Source organism: Benincasa hispida, chromosome 5, assembly GCF_009727055.1.
Source record: "Benincasa hispida cultivar B227 chromosome 5, ASM972705v1, whole genome shotgun sequence".
In the NCBI taxonomy this organism is placed as follows: domain Eukaryota; kingdom Viridiplantae; phylum Streptophyta; class Magnoliopsida; order Cucurbitales; family Cucurbitaceae; genus Benincasa; species Benincasa hispida.
Window position 1 is genome coordinate 45538932 of NC_052353.1, and position 15154 is coordinate 45554085.

Below are 15154 nucleotides of genomic sequence, written 5' to 3' on the forward strand. Positions count from 1 at the left end.
TATTTATTATTAAATAAATATTAATANAGGAGGGTGGAGGGCGGCGCTCGAGTGCTGAAGGTGAAGTGAGTTTAAATTAGGTTATTTATTTATTATTAAATAAATATTAATATTATATATATTTATATTTATATATAAACAGTTCGGTTCGGTTTAGAAATCGGTTTTCAAGCTTTGAAACGAACCGAACCGTTTAAATTCGGTTTCAACAACCCAACGAATTGCATCGAACCGAAAAATTCGGTTTTGCTTATAAATCAGTTCGGTTCGGTTCGATTTTGCAACTCGGTTCAGTTTGAGCAGTTTTTTTGTCTACCCCTAGTCCGTCTTTAGAGTTAGTTTATGTTAATAAATTAAAAATCGTTAACAGAATAATAATTAATTAAGTTTTACTATTTTTATCCCCTTTAAAATTAAAGTTAAAATTTTACTTTATAATTATTTTTAATTAATTAATAAAGATTGACATTAATGATTGAAATTGAGTATTCAATGAAAAATCGATGTTATAAATGTAAAATTTTGAAATTCATAAATAAAATTAAAATAAAATTATAATATTTTAAAATTTAAGGTCTAAATTGAAGTAAAACTTAAAATTTAAGAATTAAATGTATGATAATATAAAATTTAAGGACGAAATAGAAGAACTTATTCCTAGAAAAAAATAATTGTCAAACATTACAATTTTTTAAAAAAATTATTTTGACATTTGTAGGGTACCACATGTAATTATGCCGAATTAAGGGGCGAATATAAATTAAATGTGATTCATATTTTTGTTGACAAAGAAAAAAAGAAAAATCAAATTGAAAAAACGAGCAAATCCTCGAAGCGGAGCGAAACTCAATTTCTTTTTTTTCCCTCCTGCAAACGCTCTTATTTGTTGGACCGTAAAAAAAGAAAAAAAATTGTGAGAGAGGGAAGTGGATCTTAAAACCCTAGGGTTTCAATTCCTTTCTAATTTATAATCCAATTCTGTTTCTAAATGGATGCCGAAGAAGATGATTCTTCGTATCACGACCAAAAATCTTCTTTGTATGTTGATGATGGAAACTTAGATGTTAAGTGTGACACCAATCGGGAGCTTCAAAGCAATGAAGTACAGCATTGTGTGTCCAAGTCCTCAATTATCGAAACGGAGTTTCCATCTAATACCGGCGTGGAATCTTTACCACCCAGAGATGCAATTCTTGGCGATGAGATTCTTGCCGTGGATACTTATTCAGAGATGAAGAAGCAGGATTTGATTGAGGAGACAGAGATAGCAGAGGAGAAGGATTTTCGCAATATTATTGAGGATATGGCGGAAGATTCAGTGAAGTTGGAGATTGAGCCTGATATTGCGGAGGTGGGGTTATTGGGGAAAAGGGTTTTCGCTGATGTGAAAAACAATACAGGGGTGGCGGAGGAGGAGAAGGCTTTGAATGAATTTGCTGAAGGTGAGTTGTTACCTGAAATGGTTTTGGTTGGTGGCGCTGAAGATCAGGTTGAGGGCAACGTTTTAATGGCGAATTTTTCAGAAGATACGGTCGTAGAAGGTTCAGCTACAGTTGGCTGTGCAGAGACAACGGAGAAGACGTGTCTGAGTGATGTTTTGGCTGAGGAAACGCTTGCAGAAACGACTCTTTTTGTGCAGGATGTAGATGTGACTGATGCTACCAATGTGGTGCAGAAGATAGAGGTGGAAGAGAATGCCGATGACCTTAATGACTCGAAGGATACAGAGGTGCCAAAGCAAGAAAATTTTGCTGTGGAGGAAAGGGAATTAGGCGTCTTGGTGCAGCTGGCGGAAAACTCCGAGTTGAAAGTTAGTTTGGTAGATGAGGCTGTGGGGGAGGAGGGACGGATGGCAAATTTGGCAGGCAGAACTGGTGAAACGTTGAAGATGGAGAATGTCTCAAACACCATTGATGAGGTGGGGCTGACACATTTCGCTGTAAAAATAGGAAATGCTGAAGACAAGACTGTTGAGATGGACGGAATGTGTATGGAAGACAAGGCTACTGATGTGGCGATGATGGAGAATTTGGCAGATGAGACCCCAGAGATCAAGGGAGTGGACTTAGCAGACTACACTATTGAAGAGTTGAAGATTGAGAACGTGGAAGATAGGGAAGCGGGGGTGCAAGGATTGGCTGTGGCCGATGAGAGCCCTGTGGTTGGGAAGCTTGAGAATACAGCAGATGAGAATGCAGAGGCTGAGGGAGTAGTGCAAGTGACTGACTATGAAGTCATAAAATCGGAGAATGTAGAAGAAGACAAGACTGCACAAGGGGAGGAAATAGCTATGGCAGAAGAGAGTGCGGAGGCAGATGGCATGGTATATTTGGTGGATGAAGGGATTGGATCAGAGGAGACGGATGCAACCATGACATACTTGGTTGAGGAAACGGAAGCAGCAGAGGAGGTTGAAGAGATGGATGTTACAGAAGAGGTGGATGAACCAAATAAAGGTAGCAGTGGGTCTAAAAGGAAGCGTGGAAAGAATTCTAAAGCTCCAGCTAGAGTGCCTTCCAGGAAGAAGGTGGAAGAAGATGTTTGCTTTATTTGTTTTGATGGGGGTGATCTTGTACTCTGTGATCGCAGGTTAGTTTTTTCAGGAACATTCAAAGATTATTATTTTGTTGAGATTGTATGTTGATCTTTTCTTTTTCTTGGTTCCAGAGGTTGTCCCAAGGCATACCACCCGGCCTGTATCAATCGTGATGAGGCATTCTTCCGAGCCAAGGGTCGATGGAATTGTGGTAATGTGCTGTCTTATATTACATATTCTTCGTATAACGTACTTAAGTGTTACTCATTTCTCACACGCCAGCATCTTTAGTGATCTCATTCAATTCCCTAGTAGTACATGGTGAACGTGAAAGCCACTATTTGGCTGTTGTGGGTAGAAAGGAGCTGAGGGTTTTGTTTTTGTTTTTGTTTTTGTAAGGATCATTGATAATATCTTATTCATGGGAGGTTTTTGTTTCTATACCTTCATCATGGTTCTTTGGGGATTTTTGTATTTATTCCTTTTCATCAATTGAGTAACTTGTAGAGTTTCGTCTTGGCTAGTTTGCATGGATCTTTGCTCTCTTCTACTCTTTTTTGGTATTTAATGGGGTTCTTGAATTTTTTACCCAAAAAACTATTAATTGTTTTCTTTAATGTTTATGAAAAGGAAGTCTTTGCACCCAGATTTATTGTCCCTTGCTTTTAGAAAGATCTATGTGCAGATGGCTGCAGAGTATTGTCATTTTGATTTTAAGACATCCCAATGATGTGCACTATGACCTTTTGGAATCAGGAATTATAGTGACTCGGTTTTCATCACTCGTAGGTGTTGGTTCGGTTTTCATCTTTTGGAATCAAGAATTATAGTGACTCGGTTTTCATCCACTCGTAGGTGTTGGTCTGGAGTTTCAGCTACAGCATACTTCCCTCTGTATATGAAAAAAGATGGAGAGAAATTTTGGTTGCTAAACTTGGAATAACCATGCTCATTGATTGTACTATATTGCCTATGTAAAAATGTTGGAGGCTTAGTTCTAAGTTTGTACTGTGGAAGTGGAAATAACTGTCAAATATTTTAATGATAGGTTCATTGGACACAAGAAACCATGTTTCATTAAGAAGGATGAGTCTGTAAAAGCAAAGGCAATATGAAAACACAGGGCATGAAACAAACAAAATGAATCTCAAAAGAAGAAAGTACAAGATGAGACTCCAGAGAATTCAGTTGTTAAGAATAAAAAACAAAGGAGATCACAAAAAAATTGATTGAAAATATCGAGAGGGTTAAAACGTGCAAAACAAAACCCACTCCAAATACGACTCGTATGTGCCTTTGAAGACCCACTTGTTTCTCGCTAACCAAAAATTCCAATGAGTATCAAAACTAGTCAACCTGCCAAAAGGATCCTTCTTTTATCTTAAAATGTTTTCTCAATATAACACTTCATCACTGAAAATAGTGCCACAGAGGTGGAATGTATTCTGCTTCACTGAAAATGTTAGCAACGAATATAAGGACTTCTTCTTCTTCTTCTTCTTCTTCTTCTTCTTCTTCTTCTTTNTATTATTATCTTATCTTCACTGATAACAATTCTACTTATCCTCGATATTAGTAATGGGTCTTTTCGAGGCCTAGAGCAGCGGGGAAGAGGGGAGGTATCTGTTGGTTTCTGGATAAGATAAAATTCTTTTCAAGTTCTACACTAAAATTACAGTAGAAACTTGAGCTTTTTTCTTTTTGTTCAGAGACAGTAGAAGCTTGAGCTATTGATTTACAAAAAATAAAAAATAAAATAGAGATTTACTTGGTAAAGATAGCATTTATGTTGCAAATCAAGAAAGCTGTAGCCCGTGGAGATGAAGGTCCTGTAATATGTTCTTTCAAACAAGACGTGGAAGTTAAGGCAATGACCCTTGTGTGCAGTAGATCGTATTTGTTTGCTATGATGATTTATTTTAAGATTATAGGTGGCTTGTCTCTCTCTTTTGCAATCAACTCCCAATGTAATTGGCACAAATTGTTGTGGTTTTTTGTTAACACCTTTTGGGATGGTATAGATTTGGGTTGTACTTTTCACTAAATGAATGAAAAAGTGTCCACTTTACTAAAGGAAAAAGACTATTAAGATTCAATGTTTATTAACTATATGAAGTGCTCTTCAAGAGTGGAGCATTTTACTAAAATTTTCCTAATGGTCTTCCAATTAATGCTTTACCTTTTTTCTTATCAATGGAAGAGAAATAAAAATCGACTGAACAATGGGGCATACATATAATATATATGAAGCCTAGCTGTTTCTTGTGATTCTACCATCATTCCTCTGCTCTTTGAGATTTTGAAACTATCTTCTAATCCAGCCAATGATTTCCTTACCTTCTTTTCCTCCTTGCCTATTTTGTGAACTTGTACTGATTTGTGGTCTCATTCAAGGTTTTCTTTTATAATGATTTATAGGTTGGCATCTCTGTAGTAACTGTGAGAAGACTGCCCACTACATGTGTTACACATGTACTTTTTCCTTGTGCAAGGGCTGCATAAAAAATGCTGTTATTTTGTGTGTTAGAGGGAACAAAGGCTTCTGCGAGACATGCATGAGATTTGTTATGTTGATTGAAAAGAATGAGCAGGGGAATACAGAAAAGGTACGTGTTGCACTTGATTAGTGCCAAACATGCATGAATACTGTTAAAGTGTACATGAATACTGTCTCCATTTTACTGCATTACCATTGTCTCATTATCATTTTGGACATATAGAGTTGAGAAGGATTATTTTACGAGAAACAAACTTTTCATTGATATACTGAAAGAGACCAATGCTCAAAAGATACAAACTATAACAAGGCAGGACAATGTAACTTTTATGGGCTTAGATTTTTGGATACTCTTGTATTATTTCACTTTTTTCTCGATGGAAGATTGGTTCCTCATATAAAAGAAGGAAAAGTAAGAACAACATAACTACTTTATGTAGGTAACTAGCTAGTTGATCCCAATATAATGATGGGAGACAAAATCACTGGACTGTATTGTCCATGTTAAATTATGCATTAATCTGAAGTTCACGATAATTGGTCCAGAGTTCCCACTTTTTTGATTATTCATCAGGAGTCTTTCTTTTCAATACTAGTGTCTTCCCTTCTTCAAATCATTTCCATGTTGTTTCCTTTGCATTTCCTTATATCTTATTACGTTAAGAATGGTAAACTCATATCTAGATCTGAGCAAGTCATGAACTCCAAGCCCTTTCAAGGTTCCATGAAACATGGCTGGAGGAAATTATAAGGACTTCTATGTTGTAAAATTGTTAGGAAGGGAGGGAGAAATCGATGTCTTAGAAAGTCACGGACTAGATGAAGTATGACAAAGGTATATGGTTATGGATTCATGGAATAACTTTGGATGGAGGCTTTTGCTTCTAATAGTCATTACTTCAGTGCATCAAAATTTCCTCAGAAGTTCTTTATTGGTTTTGTTCTTTGGACCTCTCTTCGGATCTCTTCTTTATAAAACCAATTGGTTTTATTTGATTCTTGATTGACCCCAAAACTGATAAAACTCAACTGACTGCAACTATTACCCCTACTGAGAACTAAATCCGCACCCTACCAGTTGTTGAGTTCAAATTTCCTCAAAACTTTTTTTAAATAAATAAATAAATTAAATAAATAAATAAATAAATAAATATATATATATATATTATATATAATTTAGTTATTTTAATAACAGAAACAAAACTTTCATTATCAAAGAGAAAAATACAGAAAGAGGGAGAGATGAGGTATTCCCTTGAGCCGGACTAGTATAAGTTTGGGGTTAGGCTATGATTTCAAAAGAATTTAGAAGTAGATGACCAAGTACAAGCAAAAAGGGTAATCAAATTCCAAAAAAATCTCGGTTATGAAAGATTCTACGGTGAATATCCCATTGGACCAAAGGATTTTCCCTAAAGCATTAAACTGAGGTCGTCAACTAACTAGAGGTGGACATTTGAAGCTTCGTGGGCCAACCCACTGCATTTTAAACAAGCTAAACAGTCCTCGAAACTCCTTTTGTTTTATCTCCCATCAAGTGGCGACTTGAGTGAATTGCCCTGTAGTTAGCGTACAGGCATTTGCAACCTTCATGGATATGAAACATAGCTTGGTGTTGGTGGGGAACCACTAAAGGATAACAAGGAGATGATGTAGCCAGTTGATACTTTGCTGGTTAGGAACTAAAACTGGGCTCAGGAGGTCAAATGAACAATTAGGTAGCATTGAGGAGAAAAATGAACAATTAGGTAGCATTGAGGAGAAAATGTCTTGTTATAGTATATATGTATATATAAAAAAAGTCTAGCATTCATTGAGAGAAAAGAAATAATGTACAAGGGCATAAAAACAAGCTCACAAAAAGAGTCATCACTCATCAGCTATAGGAAAGGATTCAAATGCAAAAGAATTCAACCAAGCCGATACTTATAAAAATTATGAGTCTCACCACATTCCACACCTCCTCCAAAGGCCACCACCACTCTAAAAATCCTACTATTATTCCTCTTGAGCTACATTCATAAAATAACAAAACAAGTCTGCCATAGGACAGACTCTCCCCTTATCTTGAAAAAAGGGAGTCCATTAGAATCTCCTCAATCAAAGCGCAACTTTCCCTGTCACGCACCATGACAATCCCAAACAATCTTAAGTACTAACTCCCAATGGAGTAAGCAAACTGGCAGCTCTCCAAATGATGATACAGATCCTCTGCTTACACATAGGACATATCATTGTGGACGCAACACCAAGGTAGAATGCTATTGGATACGATCTTGGTATTCACCCTACCATGTAAGCTTTGGAAAGCAAATAATTTTACTTTCTTAAGGATTTTAACCTTCCAAAGAGAGGAAAAAATCGAGGCCTCCCTAATAGGAGAAGACGAACATGGAGAATGAGTGATAGGAGAAACCCTCCAAAGGATTAAGCTCTCAAACTCGAATATCCCTCCTCCCTAAACCAATCTTCGGACTAGCAATAGTAGAAATAAGGCCTAGTTTAGCTTTGTTGGATTGCTGAATTGTAGGGAGACGATTGAAAAGTTTCTTCTTTTCCCACCTTGTTGAGAGAGAGGGTCACTTTTTTTGGTTGGTTGGGCTTTGTACCATTGTGTGGGGTCTTTGGTGTTGTGAGAGGAACAATAGAATCTTCAGGAGGGCAATAGAGATCCGTTGAATGATATGATATTAAATTTGCTTTCACCCATCTACTTAAGTTTTTTGGTCAATCTGTGATTTAAGATGGTATAAGAGCAAGTGGTTAAGAGGTCATGTATTCAAACCCTTGTAATATTATTTTCTCCCCAATTAATTTTGATTTTCACTTGTTGGGTTTTCTTCATATTTCAAGCCCACAAGTGAGAGGGACTGTTGAGTGATATGATATTAAATTTTCATCTATCAGTTTAAGGTTTTTTTTTTTGGTAATTATTTGCTTGGTCTTATTCTTACTGCATCGGAGCAGCTCCTTCTTTCTTTCATTTTTTGGTAGTTTTGGGGTTTTGGAAATTTTTTTGGCATGCAAGTGTATTCTTTCATTGGGGAGGGAGTTTATCATTAAAAAAAGAAAGAGAAGTAGTTATAAGGCCCACCACCTCCAAAGGCTCACGATTAGCAAGTGATTGGTTAAAATCCAAAGAAAGTGAGGGGGAATGCTCAGTAGAAATCAACGCCAAGGCAATTGAGTGTAACCGTTTTTGAGACAAATGATAAAGTTGTGGGAATAACTCACAGAAAGAGTCCTAGACCCCACCCATCAATCCTCCGAGAAATAAGTATTATCCCCATTCTCGACCGAGCAACAGTGCATAGGTTTTTACTAGAGCCTTTCAACCAACCATTAGGAGTCCACTCAAAAGGGTGTGGGGTCCATATCTACTCACAAATAATGACCCAACTGCCATAAGCGTTTGGCTTTTTATCTTGTTGAAGCAGAAAAGTGTTACACACTCAAATCACAATTTTGGTCATTTTTCCAAAATTATCAATTTATTACCAAACCTCAAATTTTGTTGGTTGGTTAGTCAAAAGTAACAGGTTATTGTTTGAAACATTTGCATTATAGGATGCTACTTTTTCATCTCATGTGCACTTCTGGTTAATAATTAATATACTTAATAAGTAGATGCTAAATGCCAATGTTGACGGTCATATTAGCAACAGAATGGCTATAAGGCTAAGGAACTAAACTATCAAATTAATCTTTTGTTTTCCTTCTTTTTGTTTGGTTTCTAGGAAAAACTATTATCTACATATGTGATATAATTTTTGATGTTGTAGGATCAGAGTAAATTAGGGCATTTTGGTCAAATCCTTAATTGGTTAGGATTAGGATTAGTTTCCTTGGTTTATTAAGATTATGATTAGTTTTTTTATTAATTAGAATTACGATTAGGATTAGTTTGCCTTTCAATTTTCTATAAACGTAAGGATTGTCTTCTTGTATTGACCAACTTTGTATTCATAATAAAGATTTTAATTTTATTATTGGAGATTCCTTGCATAGGCTACATCAATTTTTCTGTGGTGTGAAAATCAGATTGCATGCACTCCACCCCTACCAGGGCAGACAACCATCATTGTCTTGGCTGTACTATTGCTGATTATTTAATATTTATTTTCTCCATTTGTATTACTTCTTACTTCTTACTCATGCATACAAGCAGTAAGCTACATTTTTATAAAGCAGACTTTCAAAGCAGTATCTTTCAAAAACTACTATATCTATGTATGTCTTACTGCAGCAGGCCATTTTACTTATTCTGTCATTCTTGTGCTTGTGCAGGGCCAAATCGATTTTAATGACAAAAATAGTTGGGAATATCTTTTCAAGGAGTACTGGACAGATCTGAAGGGAAGCCTTTCTCTAACTTTTGACGAACTTGTTCATGCAAAAAACCCATGGAAAGGATCTGAGACACTAACTAGCAAACCTGATTCACCTGGTGAGCTATGTGATGGTAATGTTGATCGAGGATCAGATTTGGATGTTTCTGAAAATGAAGAATCTGGTAGTTCTAAAAAAAGAAAAGCTAAGAAAAGGTCAAAATCTCAAGCAAAGGAAATTAGTTCACCTACAATACCAGCTAAACCTGATTCTCAAGGGCTATCCACGGATAACAATGTTGAGTGGGCATCTAAAGAGCTCTTGGAATTTGTAATGCACATGAAGAATGGTGATAAGACTGTTTTATCTCAGTTTGATGTGCAGGCTCTCTTATTAGAATATATTAAAAGAAATAAGCTTCGTGATCCTCGACGGAAAAGTCAGATCATATGTGATTCAAGACTTGAGAATTTGTTTGGAAAGCCACGTGTGGGACATTTTGAAATGTTGAAGCTCCTAGAGTCACACTTCCTCATCAAAGAGGATGCTCAGACAAATGATCTCCAAGGGAGTGTTGCTGATACTGAATCGAGTCAGTTGGAGGCTGATGGCGCGGATGGGTTGGGAAAGACTAAGAAAGAGAAAAAACGCAGGACGCGGAAAAAAGGTGATGATAGAGGATTGCAGTCTAACCTTGATGACTATGCAGCCATTGATACTCACAACATTAATTTAATTTACTTAAAGCGTAATTTGGTGGAATATCTGATCGAAGATGAGGAGAGTTTTCTTGTAAAGGTTGTTGGTTCTTTTGTGAGGATAAGAATATCAGGCAGTGCACAAAAACAAGATTTATATCGGCTGGTTCAAGTTGTAGGTAAGAGTCATGCCTTTACCATTGGAAGAAATGTTAATCTTTAACAATTTTCTTTGTATAAGAATGTAATAACTATAGAAGTGATGTTTAAGCTGTTGACCTGTTATCAGGTACAAGCAAAGCATCCGAGCCTTATAAAGTTGGTAAAAAGATGACTGATATCTTGCTAGAGATCTTGAATTTGAACAAGACAGAAGTGATTTCGATTGATGTTATCTCAAATCAAGAGTTCACGGAGGTAGTTTTAATACAAATTTAGTGCTTGAATATCACCTTAGAACTGGATTAGCAAAGAAATTGTAATTTTGAAATACTTGGCCTTGGCACGTTTTGTTTTCTTTATTTTTATTTTTTTAAAATTCCTTTTTTTTTTTTGGGGGGGGGGGGAGGGGGGGGTTTCTCAGGAGGAGTGCAAGCGACTCAGACAGAGCATTAAGTGTGGAATCCTTAACCGTCTGACAGTGGTAATTTTACCTTTCTTATTTATCTTCTATTTAATTACTTATTCAAGCTTCTCATAAAAAAAATTAAGCTATGTTAAATAATCAATCATCCCATGTAGGGTGACCTCCAGGAGAGAGCAATGTCGCTTCAAGATGCCAGAGTTAAGGATGTAAGTATTTGATTGTTTGCAGTTCTGCACTTTCTTGACGTGAGAGTGCATGGGTCTATTTATATCTGCTTCTGGAAAGTATTTGATACTTTTGAGTCTGGAATTGTTTGTCATGTATGCATGTTTTGAAGGGAAATATTTTTGAAGGGTACCTTTGTCCTTTAATGGTTAACCAATTTATTTAGGAAATATGTGTGTCTGCGAGCTATGATCCAGATGACCAGTAAAATTGTTTGTCATTGTAATGTACCATCATCATTTACCTGCTCGTTTGTATATCTTGTCTGGTCCTTCTATTGTCTTATTATTAGAGAACACATAACATTCGTCTAACCTTATACCATCGGGAGTTAATACTTGTATGGAGATGGTCCTCCTAAGTCTCTGCTACTTTTTGTCAAACAATTTATGGCTTCATTTGGATGGGGCTCTTTATTTTCTTCTTTTTCCCTCTCGTTCTGTATAAGAACTTATGCAACCAATATTTTAAGTAGGAATAGATTTACATTGACTGTCCATGTCATAAATGATTTTAAAAAGTGTATTTTAGTGTGAAAAACGGATCCAAAAAAATTAGGAAGATTTATGGGGACACTGATGTGATTTTTTGTTTACACTATGTTGTAAAATAAATCAGTGCCAACTATGGTTAGAGCATCTCCCCAAAAATCTTCAGTGCAGAAGAATATTAGCTTCTTTTTCTTGGCAACTTTTTCTTGCTATACGGTTATTTTTATTTTTTATTTATTTTTTCCTTTTCGGGAGATATGAGTCCAACTCATTTTGCTGGTCAAGTTGGTTGCATATAAGTAGTTAATATGATTAAGCCAAACTATGTATTGATTTGTATTTTAGATACCAATCGTTTGCCTTCTAGTTGGTTATTTTGTTGTATGTCTATCGACAGTGGATGGAAACCGAGATAGTTCGACTGAGTCATCTTCGTGATCGAGCAAGTGAAAAAGGCCGCCGAAAAGAATATCCTTTTTTCATTATTTTGTTGAATTATTGCTGAATTTTATTTTTAACAAGGATATGATCTTTAGTAGAATCACTTTCGGCTTAGTACTTTGAAATAGGTTATGATGGGAAGTCAACAGTGTCCTCTCTTTTTCCTGTCCTAAAATAATCTTGATTTTTTTTTTCCCCTTCCACACCTTCTATGAATCCAGACCAGATAACTTAGTCCCGTGCTTTTCCAAGGGACTACAGAATGTCAGCTGGAACTGGAAGATGAAATCTATTCCTCTGAGTGTGCAACTAGAATAAAGAAGACAAGATTGTAAAATATTCCGCTATTTTATTTCGTTTGTTCATTGTTGAGAATGGGATGGATAAATCTATGGTTATTTTCCTTGACTTCTCTCAACGCTCAGAGAATGTGTTGAGAAACTACAGCTTTTGAAGACCCCTGAGGAGCGGCAACGCAGAATTGAGGAAATACCAGAGATACATACTGACCCAAATATGGATCCAAGTCATGAATCTGAAGATGAAGATGAAGCAGATGATAAGAAACGAGGTGTGTGTGTGTGTGTTTTTCCCTCCAACTCACATTTCATTTTCATCAGCCAGCCAATATAACATAATCTGTTGCATGCAGAAACCTACACCTTGTCAAGAAGCACAAGCTTTGGCAGGAGGATGAGGGAGCCAGTTTCTCCTGGAAAAGGAGGTTCAAATTTGAATGATCCCTGGAGCGGTACTAGAAACTTTTCTAATATGAATCGGGACATGAATAGGAACTTGTCTGGCAAAGGCTTCTCTAACCAAGGAGACGATGCCATTGGTTCTGGTGAAATAATAAACGAACATTCATGGGCTCAAGGAAGAGAGAGAGATGTTAAAAAAACAAACAAGTGGGACAAACAAGTCTCTCCTAGTTCAGAAATCACTGCTAGGAATGCCTTGTCTGGGGCCACATCTGAGAGTTCTGCTGCTGCTCACTCGGTAAATCCAGCAGTATCTCCATCTGTGGGGACTACACAAAATGCTGCTACAGTTAATGAATCGGAGAAGATATGGCGTTATCAGGATCCTTCTGGGAAAGTGCAGGGACCATTTTCAATGGTGCAACTGCGCAAGTGGAGTAACACAGGTTATTTTCCTGCAGACTTGAGAGTATGGAGAATCTCAGACCAGCAAGAGGACTCCCTACTTTTGACCGATGTCTTAGCGGGAAAGATCCCGAAGGACGCTCCATCGACAAGTAACAGTTTCCAAGCACACCCGAGTTCTTCATTTGTTGGGAAGCCTCAGGTAGCCACCTTGCAGTCAGGTATGGATGGTCAGAATGCTGGTACTTCAAATTCACATAGTAATCAAACTTCTTATGACCAATCTTCTGGAGGAAGATGGAAATCTCAAAATGAAGTTAGCCCTACTGGTAGACCTGCCTCGGCTTCGATAGAAGTCCCCAGGTATTCAGGAGACAGATGGTCTTCTGACCATGGTAATAAGAACTTCACAAGTCTTCCTTCTCCTACTCCCAGCTCAGGCGGAACAAAGGAGCAGCCATTTCAAGTGGCTGCGCCATTCAAGGAGGCGAAGTCACTCTCAGGAGGTGGTGGTGGTGGTTTGCACGGTTCTTCACTTATGCAAGGGTCTGAAAATGACTCATTGCGCATACATTCAGGCAGGAATTCGTCAGAAAAGGGCATGGGTTTAGGTCTTATAAATGCATTCCAAAATCATCATTCTCAGCCAGTAAGGCTATCGCCTACCATCGATGATGCTTCGGTTAATCCAGCTGCTGCAGATATTAAGAGCATTAGTGCAAATCTTCATAGTTTAGTACAATCCATCAACAGTCGTAATCCTCCTATTGAAGCTCAAGGACAGGGGTCTGGCTCCGTCCTGAAACGGGAAACAAATGCTTCAGAGTCGTGGCAAAATGCACAATCTCTTAAAGTTGAATCGAACATTTCTTCTAGCATGCCACCAGCACAAACTCTTCACAGTCGTTGGGGGGAGATGTCGCCTGCACAAAATGCTGCTACGTCATTCAGTGCAGGAAGTTCAACATCAAGTTTTTCCTCTCCCGGTTTGTCTAATTTTCCGTCCTCTGACCCTTGGCGATCTACGCCTCCTATTCCCAGTAACCCACAACACATTCAGTCTTCAACTTCGCCCAATCTTCCTTGGGGAATGGGTGCTCCAGAAGGTCAAAGTACCGTTCCACGACCGGGTTCGGAGACTCAGAACCAAGCCTGGGGTCCAATGCCATCAGGAAATCCAAACATGGGTTGGGGTCCAACAGCACCACCTCCAAATGCTACTGGTATGATGTGGGGAACTGCTGCTCAAAGTTCTGGCCCTGCAGGTACAAACCCAGGTTGGATTCCACCAGGTCAAGGGCCACCAACTGGAAACAACATTCAAGGATGGCCAGCGCACCCTCCGGTAAACGCAACTCCGGGATGGGTTGCCCCCAACGTTGGACCATTGCCACCTATGAATATGAATCCCAGTTGGCCCGTCCCATCCCCGAATCAGAACATGTGGGGTAATGAGCATAGTAAAAATGGGGATAGATACTCGAACCAAAAGGACAGTGGCTCTCATGGCGGAGATCCCGGGAATGGAGGTAAATCTTGGGGGATGCAACCATCTTTTGGTGGTGGTGGTGGAAGTTCTAGGTCTCCTTACAATAGAGTGCAAAGACTGTGCAAATACCATGAAAGTGGACATTGCAAGAAAGGAGGAACTTGTGATTACAGGCACAAGTAGAAATTAGTTAATTTGGACAGTCATTAGAGATCAATTAATTTTGTATAGTCTTGTTACCATCGAGAGTTTTTCCTTGTATAACCTCCTGTTAAATGTTATACATGTGATAACTTTTGCAGTTCTTTATTATGGAAGGGTCTTGAAAAGCAAATAATTTTATTTAATCATTATCACTTCACCTATTTGGGTTTTGATCTTAGCTAGGAGATGCTTCAGAGGCAAAGTTTATATAATTCATGCAAAGTGAAGATTAAAAAAGACAATTATTTTAAATGGTAAAAATGGTTGAAAATATTTTCAAGTATAGTAAAATATTATTATATTTTCAAATATAGTAAAATGTCACTCTATCAATGAACAGATATAGATGTTTATCGTGGTCTATCACTGATAGATAGTGATATTTTACTATATTTATAAATAAGTGTTCATTTTTTTATTTGAAATCAATTCAATATATGTATGTATATATATTTTCGAATTAATTTTGAGTCTTTGATCATATAAGTTTTTTCATTCCATATTATATATAAATCTGTTATAGTAATGAATACTAAAATTTAATATCAACAT

At 37.3% G+C, this 15154-nt stretch overlaps 1 protein-coding gene across 1 annotated transcript; it reads left to right on the forward strand.

The window, feature by feature from the left end:
- Window positions 1-804: 804 nt before the first annotated feature.
- LOC120078044 (zinc finger CCCH domain-containing protein 19) lies at window positions 805-14748 on the forward strand. The gene is made up of 10 exons (XM_039032229.1): window positions 805-2589; window positions 2668-2747; window positions 4955-5142; window positions 9321-10239; window positions 10350-10477; window positions 10644-10703; window positions 10802-10852; window positions 11760-11830; window positions 12223-12374; window positions 12456-14748. Exons 1-10 carry the CDS (start codon window positions 989-991, stop codon window positions 14579-14581), a joined length of 5376 nt encoding a protein of 1791 aa, XP_038888157.1. The 5' UTR covers window positions 805-988; the 3' UTR covers window positions 14582-14748.
- Window positions 14749-15154: the final 406 nt, after the last annotated feature.

Coding starts and splice junctions, on each gene's coding strand:
- LOC120078044 (XM_039032229.1), top strand. CDS start 989: ATGGATGCCGAAGAAGATGATTCTTCGTATCACGACCAAAAATCTTCT. Junction 2,590..2,667: donor CTTGTACTCTGTGATCGCAG/GTTAGTTTTTTC, acceptor TCTTGGTTCCAG/AGGTTGTCCCAAGGCATACC. Junction 10,240..10,349: donor TCGGCTGGTTCAAGTTGTAG/GTAAGAGTCATG, acceptor ACCTGTTATCAG/GTACAAGCAAAGCATCCGAG.